Source organism: Drosophila miranda, chromosome 4, assembly GCF_003369915.1.
Source record: "Drosophila miranda strain MSH22 chromosome 4, D.miranda_PacBio2.1, whole genome shotgun sequence".
NCBI classification, from domain to species: Eukaryota; Metazoa; Arthropoda; class Insecta; order Diptera; family Drosophilidae; genus Drosophila; species Drosophila miranda.
Window position 1 is genome coordinate 23393477 of NC_046677.1, and position 21985 is coordinate 23415461.

The following is a 21985-nucleotide window of genomic DNA, read 5'->3' on the forward strand; positions in this document are numbered from 1 at the left end:
TCTGAAAGGCTATCCTCTGGAGTTGTCTGCAGTCGGAGTATATCGATGAAGAAAATGTGACGGATAAGTGATTTTTCAATGGATCAGTCAGTCGATTACCAATCAGCAAGTCAGTTTGAGCGGCATCTCATCATGAATCGCTTCTGTAGTGGAAATGGATTCACTTATATATATGTCGAATGTATTAATTAGGAGATTGTTTACTTCATAATACTCATGTTATCAAAATTATACCATAACCTTTCCCAATTAAAATGTTTTTGCGTTGACAGCATCTTATATGTATATACACGTATTTATACCCGATACTCAAAATGAGTATTGGGGTATATTAGATTTGTGGTGAATGTGGATGTGTGTAACGTCCAGAAGGAATCGTTTCCGACCCCATAAAGTATATATATTCTTGATCAGCATCAATAGCCGAGTCGATTGAGCCCTGTCTGTCTGTCCGTCCGTCCGTCTGTCCGTCTGTCCGTCTGTCCGTCCGTCCGTCTGTCCGTCCCCTTCATCGCCTAGTCCTCAAAGACTATAAAAGCTAGAGCAACGATGTTTTGGATCCAGACTTCTGTGATATGTCACTGCTACAAGAATATTTCAAAACTTTGCTTCGCCCACTTCCGCTCCCACAAAGGGCGAAAATCTGTGGCATCCACAATTTCGACGATACGAGAAAACTAAAAACGCAGAATCGTAGAAGATGACTATATCTTCTAGAGTGCGAAATCTGAACCAGATCGTATAATTATTATAGCCAGAATCAAGAAAACAATTTCATTTTGTCTCGCCCACACCCCCTTCCGCCCCCGCAAAGGATGAAAATCTGGGGATATTCACAAATCTCAGAGACTATTAAGGCTAGAGTAACCAAATTTGGTATCCGCACTCCTGTTAGATCCCACTATAAAACGTATATCTCAAAATTTCGCCCCACCCCCTTCCGCCCCCACAAAGAACGAAAATCTGTTGCTTCCACAATATTGAGTATACGAGAAAACTAAAAACGCAGAATCATAGATAATGATCATATATATCAGATTGCTGAATCTGGATCAGATCAGATCATTTTTATAGCCAAAAGGAACAAATCAATTTGCACTGGCTACGCAGCCCCCGACGTCACGCTCAGACTGATTTTCTGTCTCTCTCGCACGCACTCTTTGTCGTGTGGTTTAATATTAGCGGCGTCTGCCGGAGGAGAGCCATACTGACTTAGTATCGGGTATAACTGTAGAGTTGCGGTCTCCGCAGCAACTCACAACGTTCCCCCTCGTTTATACATATATATATCTATATTATCTATGTTGGTAAAAAATTGACATTCGAGCATTGAGTTGATTGAGTTCTGATTTGAAAGAAGAGTATTCTATAGTCCCTAAAGATACATATATATTTCCCTGTTAAAAATAAAGTAATAAATATGTAATTTTGTTTTTGTTAGACATCAGACGGTATTTCTGCTCGGGATTGCATGCAAATATGAAATGTGTATTATCTCTCCGTTGTCGGAGGTTGGCGCACGAGCAAAGCGAGTGTGCAGGGGGCCTGCCCCGTTGTAAATACATATGTACGTACATAAGATTGTTATTTTATGTGCATTTGAAATATGAATTCTTTTGATACTTATTTCTGAAGCTCTCAAGCTGTTCCGGGAATTTTCTAGAGCCTTTACAATCGTATCGATATTGACTTTTCAATTATAAAGTAGGTGAAATTAACAAAAAAAAATTATATAGATAGAAAATGGTTCTTCAAAACCAGAAACTGTTCTTAAATCATTATTATCATTCTACATATGAATGTAGTGATTTATGTGCCTTGGAGTGGGGCTTTGGTAATACAGATATAACTCAGAGTTGAGTCTAACTTTAGATTAACGGCAAACGAAACGACTCTATAAGTCTCCCAACATCTCTTATAAATCTCAATTTCAGTGCAATATTGTTAAATTTTGCTGATTTTAGATAAGTTTTCAGAGGGTATTATGAACTTAACAAGATGTTTGCAATGTATTGAAAAAATATCCTTCTATCATTAAATATTATTATCGATGTCTTAATGATTCAAAATTATGTCGTTGCTCCAAAACTTCTTGTTATCGAAAAAATGGAGTATGTCTTATAGACATGTAGAAGGGTATCAAAAGCTTCGGCCCCTTCTTTCGGCATGTCTTCGTTTGTGGCTTTTTGTTAAATTTTTGGTTATAACCTCGTCACAGACAAAAACAAAATTCGTCTGGCCATAAATATTCGTTATAAATATCACACAAATATCGTTGTCCCAGCGGCAGATGATGCAGGGGGGATTCAGGGAGGGATACGGAGAGGGGCCAGGCCACTCGAAAACAGCGGCAGCTTGCCGCTTGTCTTGTCTAACGATAAATAACAGTTAGAGCTGTACCTACCGTATACGCCAGAAGAAGATCTCCGCTCAGCCCAAAAAAAATGCCAAGTCGGAACCCCGGACTGTATCTGTATCTGTATCTCTTCGCCTGAGACTCGACTCAACTCAAATCAAGTTAGCTCGTTGCTTGTCTCTGCTCACATTTTTAAGGTGTGACCAAAAGCGAACGAAACTCATAATTTTTTAAATTAGCATTTCTGTTTTCCTCTCTTCTGGGTTTTCGGATTTGGTTTGGGTTTTGGTTTGGGTTTGGGCGACACATGGACCCGAAGATGGTTTTATTTTACGTGGCGCGCGTTGTCATAAAACGAAATTTACAAATTGTACGCCAGTCCCCAGTCTTCAGTCTTCAGACTCCATTCTCTGCAAGATACCAACACAAAGAATCCACTGATGATGATGATGATGCTGATGCGCAAGCGACGACATAGACATCATCGAGCATCATTCTGATTCTCATTCGAAGGAAGAGGAGAGTAGAGGAGATTTCGACCCTCCGTCCATCCTCTTTCGCCGAGTGGTGGTTGCAATAAACTCATCAATAAATTGCCGTCTGTTTCGCATTGGTTATACGAGTATGACGCCAGCGAACCACCAACGCAACGCATTGCACCACCGCACCACCATGCCCCTCTACTCTAACTCTTTTTCAGTCATGTGGAATTTTGGGTTACCCTGTGATTGTCGGAGCGAAGGGTATGCACCAGGAAAGAGAGACTACACCATTTAGAGGAACAGATCTTGATATTCGCAATATTTTAGATATGTACTGAAGTATTCCAGGTACATATGGTGCTCCCATGCAGTATTGATGTGCCATAGTATTGTTTTTTAATGATGTTCCCTTAAATCTTTTAATATACATCTTCATGACGGAGGTATCCAGTGGTCGAAATATCTTTGAAACGTTCTTCTTTCGCTTGGGTTTCGGGTGGTCTCTTCTTCGGAGGCTTTCTTTCTAGAGACGCGCGCGCGTGGCTAAGTGGATTTGTGTGTTTTGTTGTGCGAGAAAAATGTTTATTGTTTCAACTTTGTTATCATCTGTAAAGTAAACTCTCGCACACACTCTCCACTCCCGCACCATATCCCGCACTCACAGATACCCGATCTGTGGTCAATTTTTCGTTGTGTGATTTCTAATTTGTTTATACAAAATCATTGTACGCTTATTTATGGCAGCAACTGTCAAATGTCCAACCGGAAGAGGAGACAGGCGGACAGACGGACGGACGGACGGATGGAGACGGAGTGGAGTCCCAGTCCCAGTTCCAGTTCCAGGTCCACAGATTCCCCATTGATGATTATTCTTTTCCACACTTCTTCTTCTGTGTGATTTTCTGGTGTTTTGTGACCTTATCTCTGGGCCAAGAATTTGTCTCTTTTGTGTCTGAATTTTGCTGGGAATTTATTGGTACAAAGAAGTCGCGTGTTGGGCCCATCAATCTCCAGCAAGAGATCGGGGAATTCGGGACACGACTGGGAGGAAGCCCAGCCGCTTGATATACAACATTTTTCACGCTTCTCTCTTTTTGTTGGCCAAAAGAAGACCAATCTAACGAATTAATTACTGTATGTGGACCAAGCTGGCACGATATTTTGTGTCATGGATTTGTGGATTTTAAGCACATGCTTAGATACATTTGGATTTAAGTAAAGCATAAGCACAACTCGATATACCCTCTTCATAGGTTTCACTTCATTTAAAATCAACTTTTGGTATATTTCAAAGAACTTACGACTGTGATTGTTCAATCTAAGCTGTGCTGCATAGTGCTATCTGTTTATTCTAAAATTTCAATGGTTTTTGAACTACAAAATCAGATTTCACAAGTCAGATTTCCATTTCAGATATGCAAAAAACCGAACAAAACAAAGAGTCATGATTCAAATCGAGTTGTGACGCCCCCGTTGGCCATAGAGATAACGAAGGTACGATATAGATCGCTATGGGAAACCCCTAACGTGCCCGGGATAAACGGCAATCAAAACGAACTTCAAACATTAACGCGCTTTGGCCCGCCTCAATGTTGATTCAATTATCACAGCATGGTGGCCCATGCCATACCATAGCATAGCATCTACTCCCATCTTTTGCCATCCCATTCCCACAATCAACCCCCGGAACATTCCCCCATTAGTTGCAACTGTTTCGCTTGTAATCTACACCATGCCACGCCCATCAGAAGTTCATTAAACATCCACCACCAGCACCAGTACCCTGTCCGTTCAGGGGATATTTCAAGGCTTAGACCTATAGAAGGGATGGGGGTATATTCGAGGGTTTAGACCTGCAAATGGGGTGCGAAGTGGGCACAAATTATTAAGCTAATAAACAACAAAAATACGGATACGGATACCGAAAGAGAAGCAGCAATTTGTACCCCCTGTTTCTGGGGTAGTAGGGATCGGATCTGAAAACTTGTCAGAATGCTGATAAGCGTGAAATATATCTATCTATAGCCTGAGAGCACTTTAAAGGCCGCCCCTTGGAACTGTCAACGGCAGCCAGACCAGACAGACCAGACAGAAGGGATCTCTGATGGTATGGTACCGGTTGCCGGGTGCCGGATATATTGTCGTTTTCCTGGTTATATGCATCGTTGATCTTTGAACACAAAACGGCTTATATAACCATAATTGTGGATGAGGTCTTTTGCATCTGTTGGGTTTCGAAAGGAACTCTCTAAACTGGCAAGGGAACCATCCATTTCTCTCCTTGGGATTATCGCAGGTCGGCCATCGGCTTAGAGATGGCAAATGGGCCTCTAACTCTTCTTTCTCTCACATATTTATTTGTTGGATTGCACTCTGTTACTCGTATTAGGTGTGTTAATCGTTGACACAGACACAGACACAGACAGAGACCTAATTAACCATTAAGTGAGCGCCAATAATGTCACAAATGTCGGATTACATCTGAATGAAGGGGGGCTTTCCATTCCAATAGAATGGAAGGGAATTCTGATTGACACATTATCAAGGAGTATGTGAAAGGTAGTCGTAAACATGTACATTCACATATTTCCTAGTAGATTTCTTCTTTCATTTCACTTGAAAGACCCATACCGCCGCTCTATATGCAATACTCTGAAAATCCGAAAGATTTCACTAATAGCCCATTAATCACTTGTTCAAATAGAACAGAATAGAACGACTTTGAGTACACTCTTTCTTCTCGTATAAGGAAAAATCCCACACATTGCTAATCCTTATATACACACAGATCGGAGGAGTTACGTACATACATCAGAAACACTCAGAGAAGCAAGAACAACAAATACCTGAAAATATGTCACATTTTTTCGTTAAAACGGAAATTTATAACTGCCCCAGCGAGGGGGGCCTGCGAGTAAGTAACAGTATTACAACACCTTGACAGACGCTAAACTCTATATTTGTCGACAAACACCCCCCCGTACCGTATCGCACCGTACCGTATATGGTGGGTAGAAGGGGGTTGGACACGTTAGCCGTTCGACGTCCGACCATATCCGTGCAAAGCAATCTTGTCAGTATATTACGTTAATGACAAATTGACGGCACCGGGCCCCGGTGCTCTTTGATGTGTTTTGTGTTTGATTGTTTTGGTTCTAATCATCGCCGACTGCCGCCTAGGTAGTACCCACGTACTGGGGGGACACGTACTTGGGGCTCTCTCTGTGGAACGGGGTACCAGAAGGTACTCTTTTTTGGAATGGGGAGGAGCTATGGGTTGGAGTGTTGTGCTTGCAAATGATTTCGTTTTAATTTAACCGCGTCGTCAATTAGCTTCGAAGCTTGGGGAGTACTACCAGTGCCATGGAGGCAGAGAGTAATGGCTATCCATGGAACTTATGGAGCTTATCGGGTTTCCGAAAAGTCATATAACCCTCCTCCAGTTGGGAGGGATGATGGTTGGGTTGGGGGGTGGGGTGGGGTGGGTAGGGGAGGGAGATAAGCCCATACCATACCATTATCTGGTGCGAACACTCTCTCTCACCTCTCGCTCTCTAAGTTCTGTTGGATGGGTTCTGTTGTGGGCTCTGTTGCCGTTTCTGTTTGATGATTATGTGTAGTACACAACTCGATGCGGCGACTGCTCCGTGCTACGTGCCGCGAACTTGTCAAACAAGCCCTGTGCAAACACTCAGAGAGGGAGAGAGTGGCAGACGTTCTCTAGAGAGAGAGTGCAGACGAACGGATGATTGCACTGATGATTGTCAATTATACGAGTACTCTAGGGCGTACAACAACTCTAAATATATGTACGATTATAGCTCATATACGTACGTATACGTATATATAGCATTTGTTTGCATTTGCGCCTGCCTGCAATAAAATCCAACAACCGACAAACGGTGCAACATCAAGGCGCAAGGGCATATTTGTGTGTGTGTGTGGATTGTGGGGTATGGATATGCCATGCGTCAGTACTCTGCCGCAACGTGAGAGCTAACTCCCAACTCTGTTTGGGGCCTGCCTGCCCAGCCGTCGGCAAAAGTGTCCCATCCAATAAAATCTAATAACCACTTGGGACGCAATTCCTCCTCAGTCCTCAGTCCTCAGTCCTCTGGCTGTCCGCTGTGGGGAGTGCGAGTGTGGCCTCTCCATAGACCCGATGCGATGCGAGATAAGCAAGCTCTATCTATTCACTTGCACGATTTTCGGCAGCTTTTCTTCTGTATGATGACATTGGCACAAAGACCGCTTCGCTGGCAGCTGTAGTCTTGGCGTTTCCAGAAATTGAGTTTTCCATGGTTTATGATCTTGTGGCGGCTGACGAGGGCTTTGAAGCGTGACGGAGCCTAGAATTGGGGATGGGGAGACTGCATTCCTAGAGAGAGCTGTGATGACTGAATGGGTGTTTTTTTTTCAGGGGAGAATTCGGATAATAGGGAGAGGAAAAATATAGAATACTTTCTAGGCAATTGGAAGGACAGGAAGTGGTTGAAGATAGAGAATACTTTCGATGTATCCAATATACATCTATCGTAAACCTTTCTCCTGTTTTAACTCCCTCACATCTGTGTCTCAAAAAATCCACTGTCTATCCTCTATTCGACACTCAACCTCACTTCACCTCTTAGCTAAATCTCTCAATGGCTCCTTCAAGAGGCAACAAATATGTCTGCAAAACCTTTACGATATGGCACCTAATTAGGCAGAAGAACGCCACAGAAATTTACGCTCCGCCAGAGGATGGTCCGACCCAGAACTTTGGGACGCCGGCGGCTGCGTGGATGGATGGGATGGATGGGATGGGCGATCTACTCGTGTACGGGGCATGCATCAGCGCTGTGCAAACATGGATTCGTTCCCATTGAGGTGCCGATAACCCGCTCCGAGTTATTGGTTGGGGCATACATCAAATCATAAAGCAAATGGTGCCGACAACTAACTGGCCAGAGTGCCGAAATGGCCAAATAACCCGAAGGCAACAACCAACCGACAGCCATGACATTTACATTCACATTCACCCCAAAACAAGAAAGAAAGAAAGAAAGACACAAAATAAAGAAGAAAAGAAAATCAACGACCAAACAACCGGCGACAACGAGAACGTTCCGCTTTTTGCTTTGCTTTGCGTTGCGTTGCGTTGGTTCCGGGAAACGCAACAAAATATTTCTCTCTCTCTCGCTCTCTTTTGCCAACAAACACCTTGACCAAAGATCCCCAATGGGATTCCGACTTCAAAGAATCTCGGAACTGCAGAGCTTCAGAGCCCAAGAGCTGGCTGCCACGCCTCGACACTAGACAACTACATTGTTGGGTGTTTGGTTGTTTGGTTGTTGTTCTCCTTCCTGTAAGTGTTGCAGATCGAAGCGGCTGTCGACTGTCGGGTGTTGTTGCTGCTGATGGGCTTATTAGAGTTAGTCAGCTTTTCGGTGCCTCAAAGCGAATTTAGTGCGGAGCCCCCTTCCCCTCCCCACCCAAAAAAAAAACAACCGAAAACGAACAAACCCCATACCGAAAACCGAACCGCGGGACCATCTACGGGCTGTCCCTTTGGTTTTATGACGACAATGCGTTTGCTGTCATAATTATTAGTCAAACACAAACAATGAATTTCATAATTTTCCCATCAATACGAGTCCGCTGAAAATGTTGCCTCGAAAGCGTTTAAACATCCGCCTCGCCCGCACGCGCCGCCTTGGCAGAGAGGAGCAAGGCAGGAAGAAGGAGGTCGGAGGATGGAGGACGGAGGACGGAGGACGGAGGACGTCGGACTTGTCTCTAGAGTGGACGCACTGCGCACTCTCCCTGTGGAAATGAAGCCGTCGCGCATAAAGTGTGAAATTGCTGGCAATTCGCAGAGACGCTCCATTCTGGCTTTCGACTTTAGAGACTCTGCTCTGCTCATCTCTGAAACTCTGTTTAAGGCTTAACCTAATGGGTAGATGTAGATGTTTCTCCTCCTCCATTGAATAGAACAATATCCGCGCAAATATTTGCAGAGAGCAGCAGGCAGATCGTGTTGAAAATGTTGAACGTACTATGGGCTCTTGGTCTTGGTCTTGGTCTTGGTCTCTTCGCTTACCATAATTGTTGTTTGATCGTTGTAATTGGTTTGGCTGTAGCTGTAGCTGTAGATGGAGCACAGGAAACGCAGCAGTGCAGCAGAGACAACATTGCAGGCGGCTTTACATTGATCCGTTTAACGATTGACAAACGTGGCCTTAAAAGAAGAACGGAACGAGGTCTGGAACGGGGGGCTGGACTCTGAAAGTGGAACTGGACCTGCGACTGCGACTCCGACTGGACCCCGGGTCGGCGTTTTGCTTTTGAACTGTTGTATGTGTCGTTATGGCCGCATCTTTTTGTAGTCGATAATAAAAATTGTAAACTTTGTGGCAGTCCGAACGGATGGCCGGACGACCATCTGTCTCGATGGTTGGTGCTGTTGCTGTTGCTGGAGCTCCACCCTTGTTCTTGGCCGGACAGCCCACTTTTTGCTATAAAATTTCCAAAGACTTTTAACGGTCACACCTAACAGTGTAGGGATATACTAGTACTCCATGGGAAATTGTGTTCTCTTCTCCAGATAGGATCTCCATCGGTATAGGGACAGGAATCGTGGGTGGTCAAATCAGTTGATAGCGCCTGCCCTACATGCTTGTCGCTCGCCTTGTTCAACATTGTTTGACTTAAGAGCGAGATAATGATAATGAATGGAAAAAAAGGAAGGTAACCAGGAGAGTGGTACCAAAGTATCCTCCCACACCAATAGACACACATAGCTGGTGCTCCCCTCCATCCTCAAGCTGGTGAAAAACTGGTGGGAAAAGTAGTCATCGACGACGCGTCGCATTGTCTCGCCCTGGTTGTTGGTTGTCATTCTTGTTTGATGTCGTTGTCGTTGTCGTTTGTTGTCAAAGGCTTGTTGTGTGGAGATCGGTATACGGTGTTCAGTGTTCGGTGTTTGGTGTTCGGTGTACACCTTTAATGGTACATTAATTGCCCTTGTTGGCACTTGAGTGATAAACATCGGTACAAATATTTGATTTTAGTTTTCTACAAGTGGGTAAATAGTGTAGCTACAACAGAGGAATCAGAAGAGGAGTCCGTCCAATGAAGTGCGTTTGGAGTAGGAATAGGAATAGGAATACAGAGGAGTTGCAGTATGGGTATGTGTGGGTAAACCATGAGAATTTTCCAACTAAATTTCAAGGAATTTCTCATTTTCGATTCAGAGAACTTTCCAGATTGAAGTGGAACAGTTTTACGCACCGAAAGGATGTTATCGGTATCTGAAAAAAGAAATTTGAACAGCCCGTAAGGAAGACTGTGAGATCTTATGGGGTTTTGCACAGACCATGAAATTGTTTCAAATTGATCCATTTCAGGACTTTTTCTTTTTGTATCCTTCAATTCCCTTATTCTTATATAGTCTGGAAAGAGCAATCTTCCTTCAATAACATCATTATTACATCATTCAAGGCAAACTCTGAGAAGTTTAGGTGCAGATCCATATATGTCTCCCATTCCTCCGAGATTTTTGATTGATGCATCAACAAAATAAACCATTCCTTGTAATTTTACTTTTCATCTATTATCATTTATTCGATTGTACAATAAGAGTTCACAATTTCGCTTAAGCACTAGACATATAGTAATAGTATCGATATCGAGTAGTTCCTTATAAAGTCAAACTTTTCTGCTAAGCTTACGTCACAAATATCCGTGGCTTAAACCTGTCTTACGGGTAAACTAACTGTAAGTTAAATGCTGTTAGCTGTGGGGGGACTTCGTGGAGGGACTCGTGTGTCATGAGAGCTGCAAATGAGATTATCTTAAAAGTGAGTGGGATATGTTCTGTGAGTGGAGTTGGATCAATCGCTGACGGCCACCAGATCCCTTGATGAGGAGGAGGAAGTGGCTGAGGAGCCGCCCGCTGCGCCAACCAAAGGTAGAGCCAGACCCATACCCAGATCGGAACTTGAGCTGGAGCCAAGGGGGCCGGGGCCGGGGCCGAATAGATCACTCAGATTGCCACCCACACCGCCCGTGGCGGAGAGATTGTGGGTGAGACTGTGCCGTCGGAGATCGCAGTTGCGGCGAAAGACCTTGCCGCAGGAGGCGCAGTTGTAGGGTTTGATATCCGTGTGGGTGAGGAGGTGGGTCTTCAGGTTGGAGCGCTGGTTGAACGATCTGTTGCATACGGGGCACTTGTGCGGCGACTCCTCCATGTGCAGGATCTTGTGGACGGCCAGAGTGCGGGACTGACAGAACCCCTTGCCACATTCGGCGCACTTGAAGGGCTTCTCTTTCGAGTGGATGTATCTGTGAGGGCGAAAGAGATTCAAAGATGGGAATAGAGGCTAAAGCTGGATGTTTTCCCCTATACTTGTATTCTAGCAGTGGACATGGTGTACCTACCTATGGTCCCTTAGATGATCTTGCCGCCTGAAGGCCTTGCCACAGATATCACACGAATAGGGTCGCTCGTCTGTGTGGGTCCGTTCATGGATCAGTAGGTTGTACGACTTGGTGAACTGTCGATTGCAGAACTTGCAGATGAACTGCTTCTTGGATCGCTGTGCGGCCGCTGCAGCCGCTGCCGTGGAGCTGGCCCCCTCCTCCACGGCCCCACCTCCGGCCATCGATCCTCCCCCCATCACACTCATCTTGTCCTGGTACATGGTGGCCTGTAGGGAGTGCAGCGAGGTGTCCGCTTCCGCCTGGCCAAAGGTCGTGGGATTGAAGATGAAGCTGCCATAGCTGCTGTCGAGATCCCCGGCCTCGAAGGACAGCGCATCCTCTCCATCAAGCAGGGGCAGATCGCACTCGGCGGCCAGCTCTGCGGCTGTTGCACAATCGAGGGCCGCTTGATGATTGGCCGCGGCCGCAGCGGCGGCAGCAGCTGCTGCCACAGCAGCACTCACAGTTCCAATCGAAGGCAGTGGCAGGCACTTGGTGGCACATGAAGTGTGGCTGTTGCTGCTGCTATGGTTGTTGTTGTTAGAGGTGCTGTTGCTGCCACTGCCGGGGGAGGAGGAGGTGTTGCCGGTTGCGGCTGCATTGCTGGGCGGAACAACAGACCCCACTGAGGAGCTCGATGAGCAGCTTGACTTGAGCTCAATGCTGGCGATGTCTATGAGACTCGGAAGAGTGCTGCTGCTGCTGGTCTCTGCCTCGTTGTGGCAGCTGCTGCTGCCAATGCTGCTGCTGTTGCTGCTCCCAGCCCCAGTGTTGTTGTTGCTGTTCTGATTGTTGCTGAATCGAAAGACATCCGATTTGCCGGTGAGCCGCTGCAGGGCCAAGTAGGATTCTAGAGCCTGGAGATTGAGGGCTGCCGCCGCCGCGGAATTGGCCGGAAGGAGGGCCGCCTGCTGAAGGCTGCTCACCATCGTGCCCTGTAAAGAGAGCACCACTGCAGCCGCCGCTGCAAGGTCATTGGTGGCCGCCGCGGCTGTGGCAGCGGTGGCAGCCGCCATTGCGGCATTGCTGGATTTTGTGGCAGGCGCAGATTTGTTGGGGCTGGAATTGCTGTGGCTTTTGTCGGATTTGTTGTTGGAGTCTTTCCCAGTCGTGGGGGATTCCTTGGTGCAGCCACTGTGTCCCTTGGATGTGGCTGTGGCCGTGGCACTGCCCTCTAGTTCCACCAATTCATTGACTGCCGCCTCCACAGATGTTGCACTGCTTTTCTGCATATCGCTGTTGCAGCTCTGCTCTGTTGCCGTAGCAGCAGCGGCAGCAGCAGCGGCAGCAGCAGCACTCAAATGCTTAACTGCATCCATAAAAAAGTCGAATCCACGCACACACACAGCTGGATATCGGTGGAGTCTGTGCCCCGTGGGCTTCTTGCTGTTGCTGCAAAAAGATGCAACCCTTTTTTTATTGTTTGGCGCACCTACGCAGGTTCCTCGGAGCTGGGGCTGCAGATGGAGATGGAGATCGGATCGGTGCTGGAGCTGGAGCTGGGGAAGAGCGCGCGCGTCCACATGAATATTAAAAACCACACGCCATCATAAATCACGTCTTAGTCACGCTTTCAAAAGTCATAAAAATCGAATTTGACGTTGGCCAACCACAGCAACAAAAAAAAAACAGCCCAAAATGCACAGAGTCTGTCTTCTGGGGGCCAGTTTTTTTAGCCGGGCCAAGAGCATGCAGGTCGACGAGGAGGCAGCAACAAATTGGCGGTAGACACAGGCACGCTTTCGGACTGATGGAATGATGCTTGAATGCTGGAGACTGGAGACTGGCACACGCGTTAATTCAGAGCTGATTTGCCATCAGAGCAGATAGGAAGAGAGAGTAGTAGGTGGGTGGGTGGTTGGGTGGCTGGGTAGTTGGTTTGTTATCGTTTACTAGCCGGCTTCCGTTTTCTTTTTTTTGCGCACTACACTTCCGCAATTTCCGACACACACATGGATCTAACTCGATTTTTGTTTGCTTTGATTGTTGGTTCTCTTTTTTATCCGCTCTTCTTCTTCTTTTGCGTCTTCCTTATCTGTTTCTGTTTCTTCTTTTTCTTTTTCTGCTTCTGTTTCTTTCTGGCCGTCTGATCAACCGTCGCTGCACACAATATTGGTAAAAGATCTCGGAATAACTAAAAGTCCATTGCTCTGCGGACGGTGCGCGGACCTGCGCTCACTTGTTGATCCGTGGCTCTCACCAACACTGAGGCAGCAGACACAAGAGAGACAGAGCGAATGAGAGAGTTCTGGAGAGGATCGAGCCAGAGAGAGCGACGCGTCCCAGCTGCGATTGTGGTGTAGAAAGAGAACAGCGATCAGTGGGAGAGTAGGAGAGAGCCAAAAGCCAGGTGCAAACACGTTTATTCATCTCTTGAGCACCTTTAAGAGAGAGAGAGAGAGAGAGAGTGAGAGATCTCTCTACGATCGTTTGCAAAACCGGTTTTGTGGCGCCTTAGTGGTTAATTTTTTGAGTGGGTGTTATTTCTCAATTGCCATGGGAGGGAGTTGTCTTCTGCGCTCTCAATCTCTTTCTCTCTCTCTCACTGCACATCTCTCTCTTTCGCTCTACATGCAGCTATCTCCCTCAATCTAGTTTGACTATTTACCTTTATGTTTATTATTTTTTGCAGCAATTGTTTATGATTTTTCCTATGAATTTTACACTTTTTTTCTTATTACGAATTTTTTGTTGGTTAAAAATATTATTTTAGTGCCAAAATTCAGGAAGATTACTATTTATCAAAATCACTTCTGGAATTTTCCTTTAAAAAAGTCGAAATATGATCATTTCTACATCTTTAAAAGTGGTTTTGATCGTGAAAAAAAAGAATATAACGTTATGAGTTTCCAGCAATGATCATCTTTAACACGGATAACCTCTAGCTTCAGTTCCAACGAAAAACCAAATGTTCGGCGATTATAAAAGGGAAACCAAAGGATTGCGATCGCTAGACAAAAGAAAAACCACCTGTATTCTATACAAAAATTGAGGTAAATGAATTCTAGGAAACAAATATGAAACAATAAAATAATAGCCTTTTTCGAAATTAAGGACCTTAAGAGCTGTTCTTCCATCTTTACCGATCTTTAACTCTTTGACATTAATCCACCACTCTCCACCGATCTTCAATTATTCAGAGTTATCCAAATTCTCGTTCTAGCGATCTTCCACTGCCCGAAACATTCACCTCAGTGTACCATGAACCTGAGTTGCACTTGCAAATTGTGGCCATTAGTCAAAGCGTTGATTTCTGTTGCCCCAGGCCGAGCCCCTTCCACCTTCCAGCATACTACCATAACAATTTTGACTGCCGCCCCATCTCCATCTGCAGTTGATTGAAATGATTTTGCTCGCACGCCATCCCATGGAGATGGAGGATAGGAATTCTCGTAAAACACACGCCCCACAGAATGGCAATCCCCAATCCCAATCCCGATCCCCAATCCCAATCACAATTCGAAGCACAATCCTCAGCGTTGCAATCCGCGTACCAACTGCAATCATAAGCCACAAGTGCAGTCTGAAACCTGGCTCTGTAGACCAACATTTCAACTGTCAATTATTTCTTTATGCATAAAACTTGAGACAGAACGAAACGGTACGGAACGGGACGGGACAGGCTGCATTTTAATGCGCTAAACGGCGCAAGTAAATGACCAATAATCATGGGAGCTGCTGCCAGCTTCGGCTGCCGGTTGGTCAGAATTCAACATCCAGCATGCAGCATACAGCAACAGCTCCAACTTCAACTCCATCTCAGGAACCGAGTGCAGTCCAGGCCGAGTGCAATTTATTTCTACATTAAATTGCAATTTGGCCAAGACTCAGACTCTGTTGGCTGTGGCTGTGTGCACAGCTTTCTACCATTTATACAGATATTATCATGATTAATAATGCTCGAACATGTCATATGCTCGTTTCGTGTGTGTTTGATTGGAGCGCATTAGGATCGCAGTTCATAATGATCCGAATCAGAGTCGGTGTCTGGCACTGGCTCTGGCTGTGGCTCTCGCTGGAATCTCACGGTAGCAATTATGTCGCTTAGTGCCCATCAAAACGATGATGATCTTCATGAGCTTATGCCCTGATCTCTACCTCTACGTTGTCCTGGCGCATCGGCACCGTCGTCGGCGGCGCCATCAAAAGATCTTGCCATCGCGATTGCACATTCCAAGGTAAACTCCATCGTATTGACACAAGCTTCCTTTAAATTCGTCGTTATATTTCGATAGTCTCGCGCTTTTAAATGCTCGTTTCCTGTGCCGCCTTGAGTCCCAAGATCCAAGATCCAAGACCCAAGCCTCGTCAGGGACACGATCAATGATTGCCAGGAAAACCAAGTCCCAGTCCAAGTCCCAGTCGCAGTCGAACGATCCGCGTTGTCTGTCTCTCAAGGCAAATGGTACATGATTTCAAATTTCAAGTACCAGTTTACATAAAGATCGCACAGGGCTAAGGCTAGCCTCAAAACCAGTCCCCGTCCCCGTCCCCGTCCCACCCCGTTCACCTTTTGGGCCGTTCTGGGCGAGGCGAGGGAATTGCCTTAAGGCCTTACAACCATCTGTCACAAGGTCCACATCCAGCAGATCCCAGCAGATCCAGGCAGAGATCCCAGCGAGCATTGAGATCGGCAATAAGAATGCGCTAAACTTGATTCCTGCGCCTTCGCGAGTGAAGTCGCGAAGTGAGCGCCGAGTGCGCGCATGCGTGGGCTGGAATTACATGATCACGATCAGCGATAAAACTTGATGTTGTACATAGCCTGCAACATGGGTGCAAGAGACACACAGAGAGAGACAGAGAGAGAGAGAGCCAGACCCATCCCATCCCAATCCCAGAGCTTCATATGGCTCTGGCCCCCAAACAAAATGTCGCAAAAGTTGTACAAATCTCCCCGATCCTCTATCCTCTTCTGTTGGAACAACGGGACACCGACAAACGATCGCAGCTGAGGATCTTGGTGCCTCGATCATGGTCTTGGACTTGGCTCCAAGTCGTGTCAAATTATTGATTGCTGTCTTTTAATTTGATTTTGATTTTTCCACCGACTCCACCGCCAGCCACAACACCACGCTCTCGTTCTCGTTCCTGTCATCTTTCCGATCGACAGTACAGACGAGGGAAATATTATTAATCTGCTGCTTTGATTTGAAGCGACACACCACACGATCGTGACAAAGAAAAGTAAAAGTCATAACACACATCTATGCCCCGCCGATAAGAGATCTCCAAGATCACCCGCTTAACACTGATCATCTGGGCAGGACAGGGGCAGGGGCTCTAGGTCTGCCTTGGGTCCATTGTCTTCGAATGACTTTTTATAGGAACTCGGAGGTACACGGAGTAATTATCAGGGGCGTACGTTCGGTGGTTTCTTTGGACTTCTTTTTGGGATTCCAGAGAACAGCAGACGGCAGCAGAGGCAGAGTGCCGCTCATTAGCCGCAGGCGTTGCCGCTGATTGGACCAACTAATCCCTGACGCCAGCCGTCAAGATTAGGCGTTCGTTTTCGATTTCTGTTGAAAAAAAAGTCAGGCTGTAGTACCCCTCTATATTTGTGGCCGGCCAACAATTAGATGCTGGGGACTGGACTGCTGCTTTTTATTCCACTTTTTGACGCAGATCTCTTATCGTTTTTCGTGTTCAATTCCTGGGGAGGAATTGACATATCTTTTTTGGTAATTTGATCTATTGAAAAGACCTCGCCGCGATCTCTGTTGCTGCTGCTGCGGCTGCTGCTGTCCCGAAGGTTGACAAACAATGGTAGAGAAATCATAATTACAATGGATTAGGAAATATTAATATTTCTTTTTCATCTTTGCCGTATACTCATACGAGTACAGTTGTATGGGTATTTCTTCTTGTTTTTAGGGGTACTTGAAATCTTCGATGCTTGTATTGTATTTGTGTGCTGTTGTTGAGGTTGTTTTATATATTGACATAGTTCCTGAGAGGTGATCTTGAGGCAAACAACAAATGAGTTGGCGCATGGACAAAGATCATCTGCAAATATGTGTGGTTAGGGCAGGAGAAAAGAAAAAAAAGAAACAGATTGTAAAGAGAACAGACGAGAGAGAATGTGGCATAAACTGGGATAATCATTTTGGGAGGGTCTTTAATTAGGGTTACCTGCTAGTTTCGTGTTGAGTTTGTGTTCGAATTTGAGGCCATTTCAAAGATTGTATGTTTGAGATGCAAACGTTTATTTGTCGTTGTAATGGGTATAACGGTCCTTTATTCTATGGGGTAAAAAAAATGTGCCAGAAATTTCAATGGCGCCACACATCTCTCTCGAGGAACCCCAAGTCGATCAGAAATGCTTGCCAATTTCGGGATGTGTTTCAGCCACGTCCAAAGTGATTATACATCACACTCTATCAGGGCCGAATCCGAATCCAGAGCCATTCCCACACCCAATACCGACCGAACCGAGCACAATCCCAGAACAGTGTGAATGGGAAATGTTTCTCCCCCGAACACACACATTCCATGAATGATTTGCATGCCTCGTAAGCGACAGAGCAGAGCAGAGCCGATCCGATCCGAACCAAAACCGAAGAACGGACGACAATCAAATCGAAACCATCTGGTCGAAGGCCTCCTCCGTGGGAATCAGTTCAATATAATTTGCATGCACAAATAAGTCGAGAGTGTGGCTCGGTTCGACTCTCGATTGGGTCGAGGGTCGAATGGGGCTCTGTTTGTCAATTAATTGCAACAAACGGAGTAAAAATCGTAATGCAGCCGAATACTCCAACTCGTACCAAATTGTTGCAATTTTCTCGCGGCCTGTCGCGCCCCCGCCCCTGCCCCCACATCCACGTCCCTCAGAAGTCCGAAGGAAGTCGAAGAAGTAGTAAAAGACGGACGGACGACTGCCGAATTATTGAGTGACTGTCCGAGTGACTGTCCGTTGAATGGACTCCCCCCCAAACCCAAAACAGAGACCTGAGTGACGGCCGATGCCTTTCCGTCTTGCATCGCTGAATTGGTCGCTGGGGCATGTGTCTGATGAACAAACGGTTCGGTTCTCTCCTCCGTTTTCGGCCAAATGCTCCAAAGGCCTCTAAATGGCCAAATTGATGCGCGATGCGATTTAACGTTTCTTTGATTGAGCTAATGACAGGCGACTACGTGAGAAAGAAATGTATTTCAATTTTGCATTCGCATTGGGTCACCTCAAATTGCTCGAACCTCTAGGGTGGGTAGATCCCCTTATCTACTCGCATAGGGAAGGGAGGGTCTATCTGAAATTACTCGAGGTATAGGGGGAAGGCGTAAAGCACCTGCTGCACTCGGTGCTGAGCTTTCTTCGAGACAGAGAGGAAAAGCAAACCATCTAGAAGCAATTTTCTGTAACAAATTTGAAGAATGTTGCACGCCACACACAACAATTTTTCCATAAAGATCTGATACTTCTATAATTGCAATCATAAGGTTTTATTTCTATAACGATCTTGCCACCGAATCTGATGGAGAGTTCATATGCCAATGGTCGGCCTTCCATCCCTACCGGATATGATATAATAAATTCCAGGCTGTAGCCAGCCTTCTACAGGATTGTATTATTTCCCCAAACAAATCGTCACCCCCTATGGTGTCTTATGATTGTTCTATTGGCAACTCATTTCCTGCTGCCGTCTGCCTGTTGGCTCCTGCCTCCTGCCCCCTACTCCTCAGAGAGCGCCAAAAAGCATTCACTTTCAATTTCTCAATTTTCTGAAGCAGGAGTCCCAGAGGAATCGTCCAAGAGAATCCCTGAAAAGATAATACACAAATTAATATAAAACGCTGTCTGACTGTTGGAGGCTTTTAATCATTTTTATCTGTGCGCTCCTGACCAAAGTAGAGCACAGTCGGCCAGCCCTCAAGTTGCAAGGAAAGCTGTAAAGCGTGGCAAATATACGCTTAATTGGCTGCAGTCGCAGGTTGGGACTTGGACTCGAGACTGGAGGACTGGAGGACTGTAGGACTGTAGGACTGTGATTCTGGCGGAGGTCTCCATGGAGGAGACTCTGCAATAAAATGCAAATTAAACGAAAGAACCAGCGAAATACCCAGACGTGGACGTGGACGTGGACGTAGACCCAAAGCACAGACCAGACTGACTCTCGAGCGAGCGGGCCCACATTTATTTACTTAGAACCTCCTGCTGTGCTTCCGAATTAAGTTTAAGCCCAGAGGCTAAAAATGCAAAATGAGTTTTACTAATTTCTTAACCTCGTGATGGACACACGGCAGAGAGGAATGAGAGGAGCTGGAGGAGGAGTAGAGTGTATCAGAAAGGGTTGCCTTGGCTAAACTGAATTTTAATTCCTGCATAAATCGATTTTAAATGAGATTTTGAAACGAAACCATAATCAAAATGTTCACGGTCCATGCAAATTTCCGACCAAGGAGATCGCTCTCTCTCTTGTTCTGCCTGTGTTCCAGTAGCCCAGCCTCCACTGTGGGTTCCTCCCACATGACGACTGCCGAAAAAAAGGGGCCCCAACGCCCGAAGGACGTGTGTTGAAAGTGGGGCGTGAGCCGTTTAGCAGCGCCTTCAGTGTGTATGCAAAGTGGTTCCCTCCTGAAGAACAGAGCCCTCGGTTCTGGAGATGTGGAGGGTTCGGTTCCTCTGAAATGAGTTATGAGTCGGACCTCTGCCGACTCGGCCGTCCGTCTGCCGCTTGCAACTCCATCTCCAACTCGTTTGCATATTTTAGGCCACCGTTTAATTAAAGGTTCCACAATTCTTTCTCCCGAAACATTTGAAAGAGGGCACGAGCACGAGGATCTCTCGAGAGCGAGACTCGCCCCATTCCGTGGCACTTGAGGCACACATCAAGCACCACCTTGAAATGTGGAGTGTGTTCGGTGTTCGGCATTCGGCGGCTTTTTGTGGAATCTTTTTCTCTTGAGAACACGGGCCTGACAGGGCCCCAAAGGCAGAAGGCCTCTGCTCGATGATCTGGCCTGTTATTTCAACGCATACTTGCGTTGGTTACTTCTTCTGATATTTCAAATCAATAATGTTTCAGCTCTAAATAACTCTATTGTGTGCGTGCCCAAGTTTTCTCGGAAATGGAAACTCTTTTCAGGGTGCTGCTGCTGATGCTGTTGCTGCGGGTGTTCTGGGTGGCTCAATACAATATCGAAAGAAAGCGCTGCGCCTCAACAGCAGTATCTATCGGCTATTAGCGCTGCTGCCTGGTGTGCATTTTATTGTCTTTGGCTCATAATTTATATGCCCAGCGACACCTACCAATGGCCCGGACCACTGCCTGAACCTGTTTATCACACACATTAGATCGGTGGGCAGCCAAGACCCTAACCATACCTGGACTGTCTCTCTCTCTACAGGGCCCATCAATTTTCAGCTGTTGCAGCTGCAAACACCAAGTCCAAGTCCAAGACGACGACGACTGCGACGACGCCACCCGATCAACAAAGATACACCTTTTATCCAGAGAGTGAGAGAGAGAGTGAGGTAGGTGTAGGGATACCTCTTTTGTTCGCTGCTCTATAAATTCAAGTGGATATCAATAATAAATTTCACTAATTTCTGTCATTCCACTCAAGTGCCACAAGACCAGATCTTGGTCTCTCCTCTATGAGGTCTCCTCCTCCTGCTCTCCTCACCGTTCGGTTCGTTATGCTTCTCCATAGACCCAGACCCTTTAGATCGTATAAGCCCCCTACCATTGTTGCCGCCTGTATGTCTGTGTGTTAATGTCTTGCTTTTAACCACTTCATTGTTCGGGCGTCAAAGGTTAAGAGTCTCTGTCTCTCTTCGCTCGGTTTGGATCGGTGTTCGAGTCGTTGTCGGATGTTCGGTGTCTGGTCTGCAGCGCCGCCAGCAACAACCTCATCCTCACCCTCACCTCAACAGAGATCCCAGAGATCCGAACACACAGCATCAGCATCTCCTCTCAGATACTCCAATACTCAGATACTTTGCGCTTTTGTAGTTACTTTTCTTGATTTTTTATTATATGGTTTTGTTTCCAGTTGTGTTCGTTGTATGTTGCGCACATTTTCTCCACTCTTTATCTTTGTATTATTTTCATTTTTATACACATCATTTGAATTGATTTCATTTCTTGGCTATGGATTCAAATTGAGATTCGGATTCCCCCCTGTTCTTCCTCCCCTTCCCTTTCCCGTTGCTCTTTTCTTAGTTATTGTTGTTATACCTAAAACGCCCCAATGCGATTGTTCCCAAAGTTCCCATTGATTCCCATTTGATTTTTGTATAGTTTCCGAGGGTTCTTCTCTGTATGAATGGTGAATGCCATTTGAAAGGTGGTTGATAGATTAAGATGAAATGGTAATGGAGGTGGTTTCTGGGTAAACAACAGTTTCGGTCAAGTGTTATAATTCCTTGGGAAGGGGATCTGCATGCGGAAGATCGGTGATTGGAATGTCTTTTGGATGGATGATGGATGGGTAATGTTATTCAATCAATTAATACAAGCACCACTTGAGGGGGGTTCTGTTTTCCAACAGAAGTTCTCTAAACGATATTTTCAGCAATTGTTGTATAGTTTTTCTAGATCAAGTGTTCCTTGGAAAATAATGAATCAATCGCATTTTCCTCAACACTATATCAGTCATATCCGTATGCGTTTGTGTTCAATTCGAGTCAGTACTACTAGTGTGCTCCCGGTATAAATCAGCTTAGCACTTGTTCTTCCAA

The 21985-nt window shown here is 45.8% G+C and overlaps 1 protein-coding gene and 1 long non-coding RNA gene across 3 annotated transcripts; one reads left to right on the top strand and one right to left on the bottom strand.

Moving 5' to 3' along the window:
- The first annotated feature begins 5665 nt into the window (after positions 1 to 5665).
- Positions 5666 to 7934, top strand: LOC117189053. 2 transcript variants are annotated; one of them, XR_004473108.1, is made up of 3 exons: positions 5666 to 5752; positions 7259 to 7408; positions 7470 to 7934. It is a non-coding gene; the product is annotated as an uncharacterized LOC117189053 (long non-coding RNA). The 2 variants fall into 2 exon arrangements; XR_004473109.1 differs by lacking the exon at positions 5666 to 5752 and adding an exon at positions 6447 to 6668.
- A 2482-nt stretch (positions 7935 to 10416) lies between these two features.
- Positions 10417 to 13494, bottom strand: LOC108163889 (protein sister of odd and bowel). The gene is made up of 2 exons (XM_017299408.2): positions 11260 to 13494; positions 10417 to 11163 (listed from the first exon to the last, which is right to left on the bottom strand). The coding sequence occupies exons 1-2, from the start codon at positions 12618 to 12620 to the stop codon at positions 10713 to 10715; spliced, it is 1812 nt and encodes a 603-aa protein (XP_017154897.1). The 5' UTR covers positions 12621 to 13494; the 3' UTR covers positions 10417 to 10712.
- Positions 13495 to 21985: the final 8491 nt, after the last annotated feature.

Coding starts and splice junctions, on each gene's coding strand:
- LOC108163889 (XM_017299408.2), bottom strand. CDS start 12,620: ATGGATGCAGTTAAGCATTTGAGTGCTGCTGCTGCCGCTGCTGCTGCC. Junction 11,164..11,259: donor GATCATCTAAGGGACCATAG/GTAGGTACACCA, acceptor TCGCCCTCACAG/ATACATCCACTCGAAAGAGA.